The sequence below is a fragment of the Cuculus canorus genome, chromosome 9 (assembly GCF_017976375.1).
Source record: "Cuculus canorus isolate bCucCan1 chromosome 9, bCucCan1.pri, whole genome shotgun sequence".
NCBI classification, from domain to species: domain Eukaryota; kingdom Metazoa; phylum Chordata; class Aves; order Cuculiformes; family Cuculidae; genus Cuculus; species Cuculus canorus.
Window position 1 is genome coordinate 3,198,176 of NC_071409.1, and position 19,484 is coordinate 3,217,659.

General features: G+C 44.0%; 1 protein-coding gene across 4 annotated transcripts in view; it reads left to right on the forward strand.

The window, feature by feature from the left end:
• Positions 1 to 19,484, forward strand: part of STAG1 (stromal antigen 1) — a 194,615-nt gene that overhangs the window by 28,196 nt on the left and 146,935 nt on the right. For all 4 annotated transcript variants that reach the window (XM_054074814.1, XM_054074812.1, XM_054074813.1 and 1 more), the window contains one exon: positions 18,470 to 18,604. In XM_054074814.1, coding sequence (XP_053930789.1) covers positions 18,576 to 18,604 — 29 coding nt within the window. In that variant the 5' untranslated portion in view covers positions 18,470 to 18,575. The remainder of the gene's footprint in view (positions 1 to 18,469; positions 18,605 to 19,484) is intronic.

Consider the following 19,484-nt stretch of genomic DNA (forward strand, 5'->3'; position numbering starts at 1 on the left):
CTAGCGCTAGTCCTGTGACCAAGGGGTGAGCTGGTTCAGGGAGCTCATCCAGATACAAACAACTTGAAAATAGTTTTAAAAATCACTAGATGTTTTTCTGAATTGTGAAAATAGGCAGAAAGCCACGTGCTGGTGCAGCCACTGGAGGGAGGAACCACAGTGGCTGCACTCCAGGTCAGTGTCCATGGACGGCAGCGACTGGGATTTGTTCAGGGGCTGAGGGAGCTCTTTCCCACTGACTTCTGGGTTTAGTTTGCTCTGATACTTAACCAAAAGTGCTGTGCAGAGGATGGTCTCCCAAAGTCTTTGCTTTGTTTTCTTCTCTTAAATAGTTTTCAACAGTCTCTTCTGTTTTTCCAATAGCATTATACTGCTCTAATTAGAGAGCGCTCATAAATCTCTTTCAGAGCAATCAACCTGTAACGAGGCCATTATTCTCAGTCTTAAATTAACACTGCCTTAAGATATTAGAAAGTTAATGATTTAAGGTAACACATGCTAGATGATGATCAATGAAAATAATGTCATGTAGCAAGTATTTTCCGATCTTATAATCAATTAGATTTTTCTCAAATTATAGCGTTGCTTTAAAAAACAGTATAATAATGTGAACTTTTTGCTGTGTGGATTCACTTGTTCTCCAAAAGAAAGAGCAAGCTGTGCTATGTTTGTGGTTGGATCAATATGACAGGATTGTTCTGGTGTCTGGGTGGGAGCACTGAGAGAGCATGGTAAGGAGTGGAGGGAGGGTGGTAGGATTTGAGCTCCTTTCTACCTTTTCTTCTTTTCCAGTGTCTCCCATCTCTCTCTTCTCTGGGTTGCTGAGGGCCAAAGCTGCTGTAAAGGGAGGAGCAGGAGTGTGTGGCCAGGAGCAGGAGGAAAGAGCAGGGACTGCACTTTTGGTAGCAGCAACCCATCAGCTTGGTTCAGCCTGTGTATGAAACCTCTTCCTAACACTCTGCTGGAAGAGAAGATCTTTGTTTCATCTTGGGTTCCATCTCGCTACCCCTACCCTGATGCGTAGTTACGTTCTCTGTGTTTTGAGAACTTCATTTGAGGAAGCGCTAAATGTTGATTTAACCTGTGGAGAAAAAAAACCCTTCCTTGACGGTTTTAGTATTTAAATGATTGTTTCAATGCTCTGTTAAATGTGTTTGTATGTACTGTGTACTCTGGAAAAGCTTGCTTTAACTCTGCCTCAAGGGTGAATGCAATGCTTACAAATTAATGTTTAATCACAGAATCACTTGAATATACATTCAAATATGTATTCATTTGGAGGTGGAGGTGGGAGCAGGTACAAGAAAAATGAGAGCTTATATCTTCCTTGTGTTTTCTTTAAGAATTGTTCTTGGAGGAACTGTTCCCTTATTTAACTCCTGGGGTTGCAGTTTTCAGTTAGAACTTGTTCTGTCTCATGGGAGTTGAGAATCTGTTTGAGGAAATGCTTCAGAATATTCCCACTCTTGCTCTCACAGCCTGACAGTTTCAAATGTCAGCTACTGGTCCGTATTTTCATTTATGTAACTGTGTAAGAGACACTGAAAATCCTCTTCCTCTCTACCTGAAGTGCAGCAGAAAACGTCTGCAAACTCGGCAACATTTAAAACCCTACGGTCTGATCCCTTCTCTGCAAAAACAAAGGCCCAGAAGCCTTGCAGGGGAACATAACCTCTGGTGTGGATCACTGCAGGAATTTCCCCTCTTGCTGGAGAGCCTCAGCTTCTGGTGATGGCACTTTCTCTTCTGGAGCTTCTGCTGTTTCTCTCAGTTTTACCAGCAGTACTTAGAGACCAGTGTTTTTTCTGTTTCCAGTGTCTTGTGTTTGGTGCTAGAGGTGAGGCAGTTCTCTCTTCTTCTAGGCCAGAGGTTTCTTCTTTCTATCATCTGTTAATTTTTTCTTTTTTCTTAGTCTCTCACGCACAGCTGTATGAATCTCTTCCTGGTGAATATGCAAGCAGGAGGTTGGTGTTAGCAGGCCTGTTACAGACCGTCCCTGTGACTGAGTGGAGAGTTCTGTGAGCAGCAAATGTTTTCCTGTCCCAGTTGTTGGAGACAGTGTCATACACATTCTAGACACCAACTGTATTTTTGCTGCTCTTCCCTGGACGGAGCTGTGACCTTCCACAGACCAACCAGTACCTCTGAACACCCAAAGCATTTCTGAACAAGGTTTGGCAGTTGTCAGGATAGCCTCTGGATTCCAAGTGGTTCCTCTTAATTGTCTTTAGGGCCAGGAGGAGGCTTAGTTGCTTTTTTTTTTTTTTTTTTTCAGTGGGAGAGGAAAGAGTACTGCTGGGGCTGCTGGGAAAGTCCGTGGTCTGGCTTTCCAGTACCACCAGGTTTTCTCTCTGGGTATCTTGTGAAAAATAAAGCACTCTGCCAGTTCATGCTGGAACTCTTGGTGGCTTCATTGCTGGCATCTTGGAGCTGCTTTCATCCAATGGCAGCTTTTCCAAGTGAGACAAGATCTCTTCTTTGCTGGTCTCTTTTCAAGTGGTCCATTTTTGCTAAGGCATTACCTAAGTTACTTTGTTAAGCTCAACACCTCTGTTAGACCAAAGAATTGTTTGGGTGAATGTTCTTCCTTGTCTAGGGGGAAGGACTGCTGTCGGCATCACGAGCAGAAGGCACATCTGTCTGGGCTTCCAAGCTCTCAGAACGGCAGCATGAAAATGAATGATGCTTGCTCAGACACAGTCACACCACTTCCAGCTTTTGCCATCTAAGTAACTGGTCAGAAATAAAAGAGATGTTTCGTATTTCTGTAAGGAAGCAAAACACGGCGAATAAAACAAAGAGAGCATCAGTGTTTGCAACTTAGTCTGAGTGTCCAAGGAAGTTGTTGAGAGTTTTACAGTTTGAGTTGTCACCATGTCTTCAAATAAATATGTTTGGATTGAGTCAAGAGTAAAAACAACCTTAAAGAGCAGAGAGGGATAAGGTGAGGAATAAGTCCTCATGTGGTCAGCAGAATTAGTGAAGCCTGGTTATGTTCCTTACTGCAGAAAAGCCACACAGTTACCTGTGTCCTTGCTGGCTGTCTGCCCTGTGCACGACACCTCTACTGCAGTATCACACCTTGGCGCCTTCCTGGGGCTGGGCAGGGCCAGACATGCGGCAGCCAGCTCTGTGCCATGTGCCTGGTGAACAGGAGAAACAGCAGCCCCCGCTGAGCCCGGTCCCTGCCTCTGCCCTCGTGGGAGCACCAGGCTCAGCCAGCACTTAAGTTTATACAATGATCTTTAGAGGTACCTGTCCCTCTGTCAAACCTGTTTGCGTTTGGCAACAGGTTCAGAAGTTGTCAGGAGGTGGAGGGCGAACAGCCTGGTTGGATGTGAAGTCACTGAGAAATGAAGCTGAATCAGCTTGTTGTCCAGCGTATGCGTTGGCTTCTCTGTTCTCGATTCTCTTCCTTGTATTTCAGATAACGCCTGTCTGGTTTTTCAGGTTGTCCAGTTTGGAACTGGGCTCTCAACTGGTTTCACATCGTGAGGTTATCCTCTTGCCATCTGTACAGTCGTCATTCCTGTATCTGGAGCAAGGAATAAGCAATGAAAGAGAGATTATTTTTTTCCAAGCATTTTTTTTTTCCCAAGGAAGTTTCTCTTTAATGGATTTATTGTGGTGTGCAAGATGTTTATAAACAGCAAAGTGTAGACAGTTTCACCTCCTACTGATTCTTCCTAGGGTTGTTGACTGACCAAATTTCATTTCAGCACTGAATGATAGCATTATTTACTGAGCTAAAATAGCTCTTTTTCCCAGGTGCTAACTTGTCTTTTCTCTAGTGATATCTGGACTATTGCAGAACTATGTCCAATTTTAGTACTTGATAATAACTTCCCTCCTATTTCCTCCTTCCATTTCATTGAGAAATGCGTCAGGGAGATCGTCTCAAGTGCTGGTGGGTAGCCAACCCTAGTTAGCTTTAATTTCTCGAGTCCTTACATTGTTGTTTTCTGCCTCATATCAAAACTCACATCAGGAGAGCCTTCCAGGTACAGGTGATGTATTTTTCAGGTCAATTGACGTTGCTGTGGAGAAGTAGACAAGGTTTTGGATCAGACACCTTTAGACCGAAAAAAAATCACAGTGCTGAGGCTCGATACAAGTGGAAACCCGTTCACTGCTGCAAGGTCTGCAGTGCTGGGGGGAGGATGTGAAATCAGAATTTCCTGTGAGGCAGAGAGGGAAGTTATCCTGGCCGTGGACTATGGAGGCACCATAACCTGGGGATGGAGGAGACTCGTGTAGCAAAGCCATAGTCCCTTCAGAGTCAAGTATTTAAAATGATGGTGAATTTCTGGTTTCTGGCCCTGTGTTTTCAAAGCCTTTAGGATCAGGATTGAGGACTTAGAAGTGGAATGTTTTTAGCTCTGCAAAGTGTTTTGCTGGTAAATCATAGTTTCTGAAGGTTTGCTGCTGTTCCTGGTGCTCTGCACCTGCGCTGTCGTGGGGAAGTTGTCTTGGGGCTCTGGTGAATTACGTTAGCTTGGGATGTGTGAATTTGGATTTGAATTCTGATTGCAGTATGAGGCATTTGTGGTCACTGGGGAAATGTGTTTGCTAGGCTTTTCATTTTTAACTCCAGCGTGGTTGCATGTGTCGATTGGAAAAATGTGCTTCTCCTTGTGAGTTTGTTGTGGTGGAGGGGTTGTTTTAGGATTGGAGGATAAGAGGAAAGCCTTTTAAGGTATGCTTTTCCAGGAGATGTTTTATGTGTATAACTGACTTAAGTTATAGGCTGTGCCATTTGTAGTAATCGAGGAAATATGAGCAGAGGCAATGGCTGGTGGAGTACATTTCAGTGACATTTATTCAGCTGGTTCAAAATGTAGATGTATTTTTGTGTAGCTGTGTCTTTGGGGGAAGTTCTCTTGAGATGAGAGGAGCGCAACAGTGAGTGCCCTGGCAGCACATGCTGTGGTTCTTGGTACACCGCCTGGATGATATGGCTTGTTTGACTTGGAGGTGGTGTTGGCTTTGTGACAGGAGGTTGGTCTGGTGTGCAGGAAACCAGGATCGGTGTGGGCTCTGGAAGCAGCTTGATAGAAAAGTGTTTGCTTGGTATCACACATTGGATGACTTTGGAAGAGTATGAGTCTTCAGACTACAAAATAGATGGCACTTCCATGCTTTTGGAAAAGAATAGGCTTAGTTATGTCTTTGGAATCTCTTCCCTTAAGTAAGTCCATGAGGATTTCAGCGTGTTTATGGCTCTGTTCCAGTGCCTTTAGACTCATGCAGTGTCAGGTTAGGATGGATTGAAAGTATCTGGCAGCATATGGATTCTGGGATTGTCATTCTTGTAAGTTATTAAGGCAAAATACGGTATCACAGGATGAGAAACTGATGATCCAACTTAATACATTTGTGGTAGCACTGATGGCTTTGATGGAGGGCTGATTCAATTTGTGTGGTTTGTAGATGCAGTTTACTTTGTCTTGAAGATAACTGACTCACTGTGTAGTAAAGAGAAAAATTCTTCAATGCATTCTGATGGGTTTTGTTCCATCTGTTTTACTTGGATGAAAGACCTGCCAGGCTTGTCGGGCTTGGGGAGCATCAGAAGTAGGAGAATAGGGTTGCTTTATTTTTGGGGAAGAGAACTGGAAACAAGTATTAAGGTGAAGAGGGGTCAAGTCATAGCCAACAGCTTCTTTTGCCAGTTGTCAGGGTTTGGGATTTCCGTAGCTCAGTCTTCGATGTCGTGGACATGGTAGGATTTAAGGCTTGGGTAGCTTTTTCCTGAACAGCTGCAGTTGTGCTTCAGAAGTAGTAATGATGCAAGATGTAAGTGAATGGTGTCTGGCTTGACATAGGGTTGGGTTTTCTCAGAAGGTTGTTTGGGTTGGGAGGTAACAATTGATTCTGTAATTAATATGTATATATGTATATTTAATGACTGTATTGGCTAGCTTGATCTTTTCTGGTCTACCTTTGCTCATTTTTTGTGGCTCTTGTTCAGCTTTCACAAACTTAGCAGGTATTTGTAATTTAGGTCCTCTGTCTAATGAGTTGAGGAGGGATGTGGAAAAGACTCCCTCTCCGTGACTTCACTGTATTCTGTCAGTACTCCAGCAGCGTATCGAGAATCGAGAGTCAAAATATCCGTGCTACTATGAGCTCCTCTGAGAAATTTGTCTTATACTGTGATTTATTTATTTATTTTAAATCATTTACAGAGTTATTTGGGCTAAAAATAGTGAACAATTGAAGGAAAACAGCTTTCTTGGGATTCTTGTTGAAATTTATTGCTGCTTAAATGAAAAGCATCAGTGGAAGCCTCGTCCACTTAATGACAGCACAAGTTAAAAACGGTAACTAAAAGCGAGAGATTTTCGGCTGCCTTGCTGCAGAAAGACAGCGTTATGTTCCTTCTAGTAGTGCCTGTTGGGTATTCGCTAATCCCTTTATTAAATGCGACCTCTCTTCTCGGGAGCTCAAAACAGAAGGGATTTAATAATTTTATTAAACCCACATACCCTCATGCACACAAAAAGGTTGATTTGAGCACAAAAGGAGCCTCGGCGATGCAGATGCCAATGAGCTGTGTCAGGCTGAGGGTTAAGCTGAGTCTCCAACCTGTTAATAGAGAGGCATCAATATGGGAATCCATAGGATTTTGTCTTATGAACACTGCTGGAGCCCCCGTGCTAGGAAAAACTGGTACTCCAGGATCTTTTTCTCCCTGGACTGATAGCCCTGGAAGATGCTCTCGGCCTAAAGCTCTGTAAGAATTATCTCTGGAGTAGGTGGGAATACTGAGCAGAGGCTCCCGATACTAGGTATCGGGATGCCTAGGTACTGTCCAGAAACCTTCGATGTTTGAGAGACTTGAATCATGACAGCATTATAAGGACAGGGATCCTGACAGGGCTAGCAACAAGGTCATTGATGGAGCTGCTTCGTGAAGCTTGGAGTCTGAGATACATGATTTTCTGAATGAGCAGCATTCAGTGGCGGGAATGCTTTAACATAGTTCTTCAGCACAGCCTCCTGCTTTTGGAACCATTATGCCTTCAAGTTCTTTTGAGGGTGGGATAATGAAGTTGTCAATCAGGAAACTGGTAGGATATTGAACTTCAGGGTCATCCTGCATTTACTCCTACTGGATACATGCCAGTGACTTTCTCTATCGACCTTTAAGTATTCCTGCCCCTGCGGCAACTTGAGAAGTTACTTATGTAGTGACCTTAATTTTATATGATCACAGAATAGTTTGGGTTGGAAGGAACCTTAAAGCCCATCCAGTTCTAATCCCTCTGCCATGGGCAGGGACACCTCCCACTGGATCCGGTTGCTCCAAGCCCCATCCAACCTGGCCTTGAACACCTCCAGGAATGGGGCAGCCACAGCTTCTCTGGGCAACCTGGGCCAGGGCCTCCCCACCCTTGCACGAACACATTTCTCCCTAACATCTCATCCCAATCTCCCCTCTTTCAGCTGAAAACTGTTCCCTATCATTCTATTAAAGAGACCCTCCACATCTCATTTCCTTGAGACTTTGTGCATATCCTCATAAAGATCATATGAGTACCAGAATTAGTTGATTCCCAGAGTTTTTAATCTATATGTGCTTTCAAAATGCACATTTTCATTGATAATCTGGACAAAATGTTCTGCAGTTCCTCTTGGCTTTTCTCATCCGAGTCCCATGTAAGGGAGGAAAATAAAAGAACAAAGAAACAAATGCCCATAGAACAAAAAAACCCTGATTCTTTCTGAGAGTTTTTTTCCTTTATTCCAGCATTCTGCATATCAGGCTTTGCTGCTTTTTTGTGAAAATTGGTTTTATTGTTGGCAGTTTTCCAGATGTGATGAATAATAGAACACCAGATGTCCGCTGCCAAGAAAAATTACAGATGAGTAAACATTCTTTTGAGGTAGCATAAAACAATCTATTAACGCTGCTCGAGGTGTGCCTGTAGCGTGCCTGCATTCTTGGCCTCGTGTGCTCTGTGCTGTGCGGGGATGAAAACCTGGGGCCTGTGTGACCATCTAAATGTGTTTGGCTTCACCAGGGATTCCTGCCTTCCTCTAGGTGTGGATTATTTGGCAGGAATAAGCTGTCACTCACTCAAGTGCTTGATGAATTTAAACACCGGATTTAATTTTATTTATTGTCACACATGGATTTGATTCAAGGTGAAGTCACAGAAACCTTAGAAGTAATGGGGGAGTAAGGGATATCAAGAGTTCGTCTGCTTCTCACCCTCCGGCAGGCTCCGTTACAGCAACACTGTGTTTTCAGGCCCAAAGCAGGCTGTGTTCCCAAAGCTGCCTCTGTTTTTTTCCCAGCTGTTTCGATCTCCTAGGAATAATAAGCCTTTTCCACCAACTTTGCTAGATTTATTGTACCTGAGAAGTGTGACCCGTCTGTTTGGGAAAAGAAAAAATCTCCGGTGTTGGATAATTCATGTTTTTTCGAGCAAACAATGAATGCTTCAAGAAGCATTTTTTGAGCAAATTTTTCCCAGTGTCTTACCTGAAACTTCCTTGCTGCAGCTTAAACCAATTACTTGTCCCGTTCTCACTCTGGAAAAGAGTTTAGTCTCCCTCTCCATTGCCTTTGCAGCCATTTTTATGCATTGAAATCCCCCTCCTTCAGTCTCGCCTGTGTCTGGCTGTACTCTCAAGTTGCTTTCCTGCACGTGGGTGGTTGAGCCTCCCAGGACCCTGGCTGGGCCCACTTAGATTAACTTGGCAAGACCCTGGCAAGACCCCGGTGTGACATTTTAGTGAGCTGAATCAGCTTACGAAATGTCAACTGAAGAGGGGGAAGCATTTCACATCTTGATAACTCAACTATCTCTTGAAACTTTGCCCTAGAGACTGGTGAACACTTAGGCTGTCCATGCCATCATTCAGTCTTTGGCAGGCTTTCATTAATCGCGCAGTCTCGTGGTCAGAAAGATGACTCCACAGTTTTTATGACAGGCAAAATCTCTCGTTCAAATTTGTCCCATGGGGTTTTTTTTGTGGCTCTTAATACTCTTGCATCACCTTAGAGCGATGAGTGAGTTTATCTTCTCAAGGCTCCTTCAGGGTCCTGGAAATACAAGTGCAGAGAAGCAGAGGACTTCAAGGATCCGTCTGTTCATGCTCACAGTTCGAAGATGGTAGAACCTAACTTTCTAGAGGTTTTTTTTATTATGTGCTTGTATCTTCGGAGCGGGTAGGTAGAGGACTGATGTTACGTTAATGGATAGCTCTTGTGAGACCTCACCTGGGTCCCTGCTTCAGGTCTGGAGCCCTCAGTGCAAGAGGGACATGGATCTGTTGGAGCAAGTCCAGGGGAGGTCACAAAGATTATCCGAGGGCTGGAGCACCTCCTGTGTGAGGACAGGCTGAGAGAGTTGTGTTTGTTCAGCCTGGAGAAGAGAAGGCTCTGAGGAGACCTTGTAGCAGCTGCCAGTACTGAAAGGGGCTACAGAAAAGCTGGGGAGGGGCTTTTGATCAGAGGGTGCAGAGACAGGATGAGGGAAACGATTTTCAACTGAAAGAGGGGAGATTGAGATGAGATTTTAGGAAGAAATGTTTTCCTGCGTGGGTGGGGAGGCCCTGGCCCAGGTTGCCCAGGGAAGCTGTGGCTGCCCCATCCCTGGAGGTGTTCAAGGCCAGGTTGGATGGGCCTTGGGCAGCCTGATCCAGTGGGAGATGTCCCTGCCCGTGGCGGGGTGTGAAACTGGATGGGCTTTGAGGTCCCTTCCAACCCAAACCATTCTGTGATTCTATGGCAAGAAGCAAGTTGTTAATTTAGACCTTTAGACCAGATATTGCACTGGCATTAGAATTCAGTGCCTTAACTCTTAGCCTCATGCAATCAGTCAATAATTATTTGCCTTATGAAAGACCGAGTGCTTGTAGCCCCCAGTGATCTCGGTCACCGTTGTGAATGCGCAGTGCTGCAGAAAATCAGGTCAAGTGTCTCACTGGGTGTCCGCAGAGTGTAGAGCAGTTATGTCTGAAGAGGCTGTAAGGATAACAAAGGGAAAGCAACCTTGTTTTCATGTGCTCAGCCCATCAAATTTATTTTCATTTAAAAAAGAAAATTGCAAATTGAAAAGGATTGAATTATTGTTCTTGAGCAAACCCTATCTACAGGCAATCGTTTGGACCAAGCACTTGATGAATATTGTTGGTATTAGCCATCCTAGGCGCTAAGCAGTTTGTGATAATATAGTTAAGAACTATTGATGTAAATACTGAGAAGATCAAACAAGATTATCTGAGTGATGTTTGCCGTTTGAAGCACTCCACAGTTATCACAGAATCACAAAATAGTTTGGATTGAAAGGAACCTTAAAGCCCATCCAGTTCCACCCCCTGCCACGGGCAGGGACACCTCCCACTGGATCCAGTTGCTCCAAGCCCCATCCAGCCTGGCCTTGAACACCTCCAGGGATGGGGCAGCCACGGCTTCTCTGGGCAACCTGGGCCAGTGCCTCACCACCTTCATCGTGAAGAATTTCTTCCTAATGTCTCATCTAAATCTCCCCCCCTTCCATTTTAAAGCCCTGCTTAGAAAATTGTGTCAGCTTTTCTGTGTAACTATGATGTTTGTGCCTTGGCTGAGCCATGCATGGTCCAGCAATTAGCTGCTCCCGTCTGGAAATAGTAGCAGAAGATACAGAGAAACTGATTGTTTATGGCAGCTCACACAGTTTTAGAGACAGAAACCTAAGTGCAGCCGGGCGGTAGTGTGGCTTGGATGGTTTTGTCATTTAAGACTTGTATTCCCAGCTCTGCAAGAAATGATTTGCGTAACCTTTCAGTGTGAGGTCTTGCATTCGTAATCGTGAAGAGCAGAGCATAATATTGCATGCTGGAAAGTGAGACTTGAGGTGGTTTTTTTTTTCTGGCTGACTGGGCAGGACTTCCTAGGCTGAGGGTGTTTGGAGAGAGGCAGCAGCCAGAGCTGTCTGCCCGGGGTGTCGGTTCTACCCGCTGGGGCGACTGGGGAGAGAGCGGGAATTGAAAGCAGGGCTAAATGAGCAACTAAGATTGCCACGAGATGGTTCTTGTTTCCATGTCTGTATGTAATGCAGCTGGAAATACCTTTAAAGCATGGAAAGAAGTAAACTTGAGTCATCACAATGGACATCCAAATGCTTTAGCTTTGGATACAGGCTGGCTTTGTGGTTCTTTGCTTTGCATTGTTCTTACATTATATGTGTTAACTCTGTGAGCTCCCTTCTTTTGGGAGGGTTCACAAGGCTCAAGGGGAGAGTGCAGGCTGGCTAACAGAGGGGTGCTACAGGGGGCAAACTGAGGCCTTTAGAGCACTTCAGAAGGTGCATTGGGGTGCTGAGAGGTTCTGGGAGGGCATCTGGGTCAGGCTGAGGCAACCCCAGGACAAAAGAGGGGTGGGGTTCAGATGGGACTGTTGGATATGGGGAGGGCTCTAGGCCTGATGGAGCTGGAAGGGAAAATGAATAAGTTTTGAGGGGATCTGGCGGCAGAAGGAGAGCCACCATCATCCTGAAATCCCAAGACAGCCAGTCCTTATCTACCTCTTTCCCATCCTGCCCCCAGTGCTCCCCAGCCGTTCTCAGCTAAGCAGCCCTGAATGGCACCCCTAGCCAGCTTGGGCAGAGCAGAGCTCTCAAAGTGTCTGAGCATGGTCACACTGGGCAACGACTCCATCAGAGAGGGGCTGTTCCAGGGCCCCCGGGGCTGTTCTTGGGCAGCTTCTGTGGAAGAGGGGCTGAGGCAACAGCACCGGGATTACAGTTCTGGGCACGTCGTGCAATGCTGTTCAACGTTATCTCTTTCCTGCTGAACAAATACGTCCATGTCTCTTGTACTAGGGAGCCCAGCACTGGGCGCAGCGCTGCAAACACGGCTCATCAGCTCTGAGTCAGGGGGAGGGCCACCTCCCTCCCATGCGCTGGCTGTTCTCAGCCCAGGGGGTGCTGTTGGCCTTCGTAGCAAGGGTGCGTCGCTGGCTCGTTTTCAAGTCATTGTCCGGCAGGATCCTTGGATCTGTCTTAGAAAACCTTTCCAGGTGATGAGTCCTAAACCCATGCATGGAGTTGTTCCTCACCAGATGCAAGACTGTGTGGTTCCCTTGATTGACCTTCACACGATTCCTCTTTGTCCGTTGCTCCAGCCTGGCCATATCCTTCTGAGTGGCAACACAAGCATCTGGTGCATCACCCAGTTCTTCCAGTGTTTTTCCTTTGTCGCTGACCTGTTTTGGCAGGCTGGGAACTTGAGGTATTAAATGGATTACAGCAACACCAGAGACACACCTTTGGGAGAGCAGTGTGGAATATTAATGATGTGCCTAGTATGGTTTTGAAGGATGCAGAAAGTGAAGCATCGCAGCACTGCTCTAACGTAGCTTTTCCAAATCCTATCTCCTCCTGCCATGGTTAAGCTGGGCCAAGAGCAGAGCTTGCTGTGGGCTGCGAGTGTTGAAGACACTCACTAGTGCTTAGTGCTAGTTTGTCTATGACTTGGACTTTCAGTCTTGGTTTTAATGCTTACTAAAATGTGATAATGTGAAATTTAGATTTTGTGTGAAACATTAAGGAAATTATCTTAAAGACAGACTAAACAACCATTATGTCTTGTTTGGCCTTAAACAACGCCTTGTATTTTCAAAATCCGAGCTGGGAGAGATGATTTAATTTCTCTTTCAGTTCAAGTGGCTGCAGGGTCAAGGTCAATTGATTTGTTTCAAGTTCCAAACTGTAGTAGAAATAAAGCTTGTGCTTATAGAAATACATGATCCAAAACAAACAAAACCTTGAGTGATGAGAAACGCATCACAGGTTTGATAAATTTGTTCTGGAGTAAGTTCCTGGTGGCTCTTTTTCTGCTCCTGCAGGGCTCAGAATTGACTGTGGGATTTAGAATTTACATTTTGATTTCTAAATATTGCTTTCCCGTTACAGCGGGAATGGCTGGGTGGGCAGGAAGGGTTGGAGTGGTGAGCCCAAGGCCATGCGTGGGGTTGGATAAAGCAGTGAAAGGCCAGAGTTTATCTGCCAGTGTGTTAAGATCCTCTTTTCTCTCTCACCTGGTTGGTCAAAGCTTTTGGAGCTTTGCTGCTGCCTTCCGGCAGGATTGTTGTTCACTGCTGCAGGGCTTTTGCTGGCTGTCAAACACTGTTGGGCAAAGGTATTGAGGGGACAAATCCCATCTCTAAACTGAATATGGAAACTTTTGAGATTTATATGTCTTGTTTTGTGGGGCTGTGCAATGGCACACCTGCACAAAGCAGTGCATTTGGAGGTCTCAGATTTCCTTTGAGCCTTAATGGGATAGAGGGATGCACTGCTTTATCGTTTTTCAACTTGGAAGAAAAGACATAGCAGGGAGCAGAGAGGGAGAAGGCAAAGTTATTTTAAATGGAAAATGAAATTATAGCGCACAGGCATTACCAATTCAGGAGTAGAAGATGCTGCTCCATTGGGATGAGCCATCATTTGAGTGTGTTTTGGACTTGGGTGGGACAATGTCACTTATTTAAGAAGAAAATGGTTTTTGAGTGGGAGTCAGTCAAATACTAATTCTCTTTCATTTTGAGTATTTTCCAGGCAGTGAAACTGATAATGATTGAACTCTTATTGCTAAATTTAGTAGTTAGGTTACTATGTTTGGGTTTTATTTGTTCGTTTTGTTTTAGGTTTTGGTTTCAGCTTTATGAGGAGCAGTACCTGGTTTATGATAAGGTCGAGGAACATTATTATAGAACCATAGAAAGATTTGGGATGGAAGGGAACATGAAGGTCATCCCGTCCAACCAAGCAGTGTCCAGTGGCGGGAATGCTTTAACATAGTTCTTCAGTGCTGACCTCTGCTTTTGGAACCATTATGCCTTCGAGTTCTACTGAGGGTAGGATAATAAAAGTGTCAATCAGGAAACTGATAGTATATTGAACTTCAGAGTGATCCTGCATTTACTGCTACTGGATACATGCCAGAGACTTTCTCTATCGACCGTTTAATATTCTTTGTGTTAGCAACTGTGGGAACTTGAGAAGTTACTAATGTAGTGACCTCAATTTCATAGAATCACAGATTGGTTTGTGTTGGAAGGGACCTTAAAGATCATCCAGTTCCAACTCCCTGCCATGGGCAGGGACACCTCCCACTGGATCAGGTGCTCCAAGCCCCATCCAACCTGGCCCATCCAACCAGAGCTGGGGCAGCCACAGCTTCCCTGTGCAACCGAGGACGGAGCCTCCCCCTTCCCCCCCAGGAAAACATTTCTTCCTAAAATCTAGTCTAAACCTCATCTCTTTTAGTTTTGTTTGGTTGTTGGTACCAGATAATCTCATGGACCAACTCTGTGGGGTTGCAGGGTTGTCAATATTTTCCTTAGTTTTTTTTGTTGTGTGGCTCAATGGGGAGATTATGTCAGCACCAGAGAGACAAATAAACAATCTAAAGGCTGCAAAAATATAGGTAGGTAGCTTTTCACATTAGTAGAAACTACAGAAAATATTAATGGAGTGCTTGTATCTGGTTTATTGTTGTAAAATTGTGGAGTCTTTCATGAAGTGAACCTCACGATGGGATATTTAATTAATATAAGCTACAATAGAACTGAAAACTGACCAGAAAAGGCCTTTTTTTGGTTTTGTTTTTTTTTTTTAAAGAAGCAGTTTTATCCAGTGGTCACTGTCTGCCCTGGCTGTCGTGCATGTTTAAAAAATAGAAGCAAAAAAGAGGAACGCTTCCTTGTTTTCCCATTGTGTGTTTCAATGGGGTGATCTCTGCTGCTGCCTGCTTTGTGTTATTCTATAGGTCATTTGAGCTATGCCAGCATAAACTTATGTCATCTTAAAATACAGATGTATGGGTTTAAAAAGCTGCAAGCATGCAAAGGTCATTAAAATTTGGATAGAATGAAAACATTGGATCTTTTAAAATCCTAAAAAAGAAGCAGTTGACTGGAAGTTAAAGGACTTGTTCAACTGCATTTCGATTATTATAGCTTCGGTAATCCAACATGCGGAATTATGAAGCGCTCCTTCCCCAGCACTTCTCTTTCCGAGGATAAAGGTGACAAAACAGCGGTCTGTCTCAAGCTTTTGGGGTTTCTTATCATTGGCTTTATTACCAGACTGAATGAGACAAATGAGGAGAGTAAACAGGGTTTATTGTTTATAAGAACATCATCATTAAGAAATGGGTATTCCTTTTATTAAAACCAGAAAGAATGGGAAGGTTCGCACTTGCGTAGTCTGTAAGGATCAATGATTTTTCCACAGTTGTCAAACTAGATTTGGTTGCACGACTGAATTGAGAACACTGTCCAAGCATATACAGCTTTCCAGTAGTAGCTGTAGTGCCTTAGTTTATTTTCAAACCAATTGTAGGCAACATGGGGGATAATTTAAGACTGAATTTTGGAAGCAAATGGTGGTGGTGTTTCTCTGAGTGCAGAGGAACACGGCTGTGGAGAGAACGTGCAAGGCGGTTATCCCAGGACCACTGAGGGTTTCCTAGCTTCAGCTGAGTGCCTGGGTTGAAGAAGAAAGAGTTATCTGGAACAGGACAGCCAGCAGGACCGTACTGGGTGGGTGAGGGGTAGAGCTGACTGGGACTGTGTAACAGGGAGGCATTATTCCATGTGGTGTCAGACTCCGCGTCTGGTCAGTCACACAGAATGAACAGGGTTGGACCTCTTCTTTTTTGGCTTTTGGCTCCAAGCTTTTCATTCCCTGGCTCATCAGCTTTGGTAATTCGTATATTTTAACACTCTGGCTTAATCCTTGTATATACCTTTATTAACACCGGACAGCAGAAGGGCAGCTTTGTTGTCTTCTAAATCGTCCAGTCTGGACCTAACCTCAGACAGATGGATTTTTTCAGCACTGTTCCGCAGGTCCCTGTTTAGCGTAGGGATTTTGACACATCTCCACAAGACTTTGCAGTCCCCTGTGCATCGGATGTCCTCCATAACCACTGTGTCCAGGCCAGGGGTCCAGCTTCCTTGGTTCTCCCAAATGAAACGGTTTGTCTCTTCTCCTTGTGGCTGTTATTCCCTTCAGTCCCTTTTAGGCCAGGACTATGCTTTTCAGATAAGTTGTCTCTGAGCGAGTGTGCTTTTCCTTGTGTGTGAGAGCACTGCCCTGGGGTATTTGTGTGGTTACTACACCTGAGCAGGCATGGCACCGCGGTTGTGAAGGGCGATAACTGGGTTAAAACAGAAAATTAAACAAAGCAATTCCACATGACAGTTGTGCAGGATGCCTTAAACATCTGTGGATAAGATCGGATGTGAAACACACAAATTTTCTTGAGCTTCTTTTGAAAGCTCCTCTGAAAAGTAAGATTGATGCCCAGTATCCTGCTAGAATTAGATCATGGGAAGATCCAAGGTGGTTTGGTTTCCTTTGAGGTCTAGTTAGCATCCACAAAAGCGTGTGTGTGTGAGTGCTTGTGTGCCTACTGAAAACAGACTTTTGTTCTTCTGTTTTAAACAAAGGGAAGGTATTATTGGGGGTTGGGCTGGATGACCTTCACGGTCCCTTCCAACCCAAACCATTCTATGATTACAAAATGTAATTGGCGTGGCAGGAGGAAAAAATATTTGCAGAAGCTTAATAAAAAACTTTGTTCTATTTCAGGATTTCATTAAATATCCGTAATTATACCTAAGATATTAGTGTTTTATGACTGCCAGAGTGCACATTGTTCTGATTGTTGTGAATCTCTCTATTTCAGAGTTTGGAACATTCTCTTTTTCCTTTCAGTAGGAAATAAGACTGAATGAAGATCTGAGTTGATCCTATGCTTGTTTATAATAAATTCTTACGAGCATCTGAAATGGTTGCTTGTTGTTGCGTGGCGATGTCATTCCGCTGTTGAGAGTAACGGCAGCCTTTAAAACATTGTTATGACCAGTGTCTCTAATGAGGAAGCCCCGTTACGGAAACAAGCTATGGAAATAGCACAATTGCATGTCATATCACCTTTTTGTTTATGAAGAACTCGGACTGACTTGTGTCTCCTAGTGAAATTGGAGAGCTTTTACCCCCGCCTGGTGTCCTGGCTGTGGAAACTGCCCCCCACCTTTAAACCATTAATGCTGGAGTGGAACTGTTAATTCCAAACACACTTCTCTTTTGCTAATGTTTATTTTGCACCAAAGTGGAGATGGCAGTACATGGGGAAAGATCTAGATTTGCTGTTGAGACACTCGCTGTAAGTACAAATACTGGTGGCCTAAAGCAGTACGGACTGGGAGAACTGGTTGTGTGCATCTGAATCTAACGGGAACTGCAACACCAGAGGCAGAAAAGCCTGTTCAAGCTGTGGAGTTACAGATTTAGTAAATGAATACTGATATGCATACAGCAGGGTGGAAAATTGTACTTCACAGGTTGGATTGTTTTGCTTAGGCAAGTTTTATTTAGATCTTGTGTTTGGCGCAGGTCACGCTACCTCCTCCTGGCTTGATTTCCTGCTGTCTTGTGCAAAGCTACTAGAGCACAGAAAACCCGCCCGCTGAGAAGTGAAACATGAAAAGAAAAGACATTTAAGATGTCCCATGTTTTAAAAACATCCATTACAGTCCTTGGTACTCATCGCCAGTGCTCACTGCTGTAATCTCTGTACAAGGACGCAAGGAAACAAATTGCTGGAGTTTCTCTACAACTTGTGTTTTCTGGAAGAATGGGATGGCATCTGTGTGTTTTATGGCATCTGTCACATTGTGCCATTCTTTAATGATAAAGTCACACCTGCTGTCATTAGCCAACCCCTTAATGAGTCTTTGAGGAGAGCTGTTACTGGTGGCAGCAGTGGCTCCACACATGCAGTCCAGTTTAGTGTTTAAACATATGACTTCAGTTCCATCAGGTTAAGACACTTTCTGTTGCAGTTAGGCCTCTGCACAGCTCCTGAGAGATGTTCTCTTCTGAGAGATTCAGTCACATAAACCTGGTTGATCAGTGAGTCTCAAGATTTGTGGCTCCATTAAAGGGAATGTTATCAGAATAGTTTACCTGTTTTATCAAAACCTGTATGATTTTAGGTGCAGAGCTCTTGTCTTGATTCAGAACCAGGAAAGACTGTTTCTCATGAAACCACACTTTGGTCTTTTAAGTTTAATCTGTTGTATGACTAGAAAATCAATTCCTTAGATCTAGATCATCACATTCTCTGATTGCTTCGGCTTATCTGTTTATCTTTTTTCTTTGTTTTCTCAGCATTCTGCTTGTGTTTTCTACATCACAGCTACTGTAAACAAATATGGGCAGTGGTGGGAAAGACTTTGGGCCATTTAGAAGAAACCAAACTAAAATTGCCTGAGCAGAGTTGTAAAAACTGACTGTAAGCATATGATTACGCTGTTGTGGGGGCATCCATTCTAAATTTCCTATGATTTAATAGTGATGCAGCTTCAGAACGGACCATTTTTGTTTACAGTGCTTTTTTATTCAATGCATGATTCTTTTGGATTTGCATCTAACTGCTTTTTTTTTTTTCTCTTTTACAGGCGGGCCTTTGACATTCTTTTCATGAAAGAGGTTTCCAAGTAGTTGTCCTATAATAACTTTGAGAAGAAGGTCTATGTAGCTCTTACTTTCAAGAGTGCTGCAAAAATGATTACTTCAGATTTGCCAGTGCTACAGTGAGTATACATTTCTGCTTGTCTTTAAAATCTTCAGTTTGAAAGGGTAGAAGTAAACACAGAGGTGATTATGAGGATAAAGCACAAGCTGGAGAGAGATGCAGATTGGTGTGACTGTTCCAGGCCTCCCGTGTTGTCCTATGCTGGAAAACTGTGTAAAAAATAAAACACTTTATCTAGAAAATTTTCCTCTGTATGTATGGAGGTTTAACTTTACTGTGAAAAGCAAAACAAGGTCTTTGCTACTTTAATGCTTCTGAATGTGGTGAGATTTCAGAAATGTGTGTGTTTAGTCATAATTGACTATATTTGTATATTCCAGTTGTGTACTCTTTCTCACAATGAGCTGCATTTATTGTGCAAAAAGCTTTTGGCTTCTGCAATTAAAGAGGGTGAGAGGCATTAGCATGTGTTGATCTCGCTGGGAAACAGGAGTGGGTTATACAGATGGGAACGTCGCTCTACCTGGATAAAGTGAGCTACTGGGAAGAATAGAATGGAAGTCAGTAATGAGAGAAGCTAGAGAGTTGATCACGTGGAGTTAAGAAAGGAATTTTAGAAATGGGAACAAACCGGAGCTTTATTTGATGGGGTGGGTTGACCTTGGCCAGCTGCCGGAAGGGGGAGGAAAGAAGAGACCAAGCTCTTGGGGTGAGATAAAGGCAGGGAAGCCCTGACCAACTGCCCTCGCAGACAGAACAGGCTCAATTAAGGAAAATTAATTTATTACTAATTAACAAAGATTTGGATGATGGTGAGAAACAAAGACAAAAATTGAAATATGTTGCCTCTCCCTCCTGCTTGTTTCCCTGGTTTAACTTCAGTCCTTCATTCCCGACTCTTGTTCCTGTGAGGTGGCAGCCTGGATACCGGCTCTAGT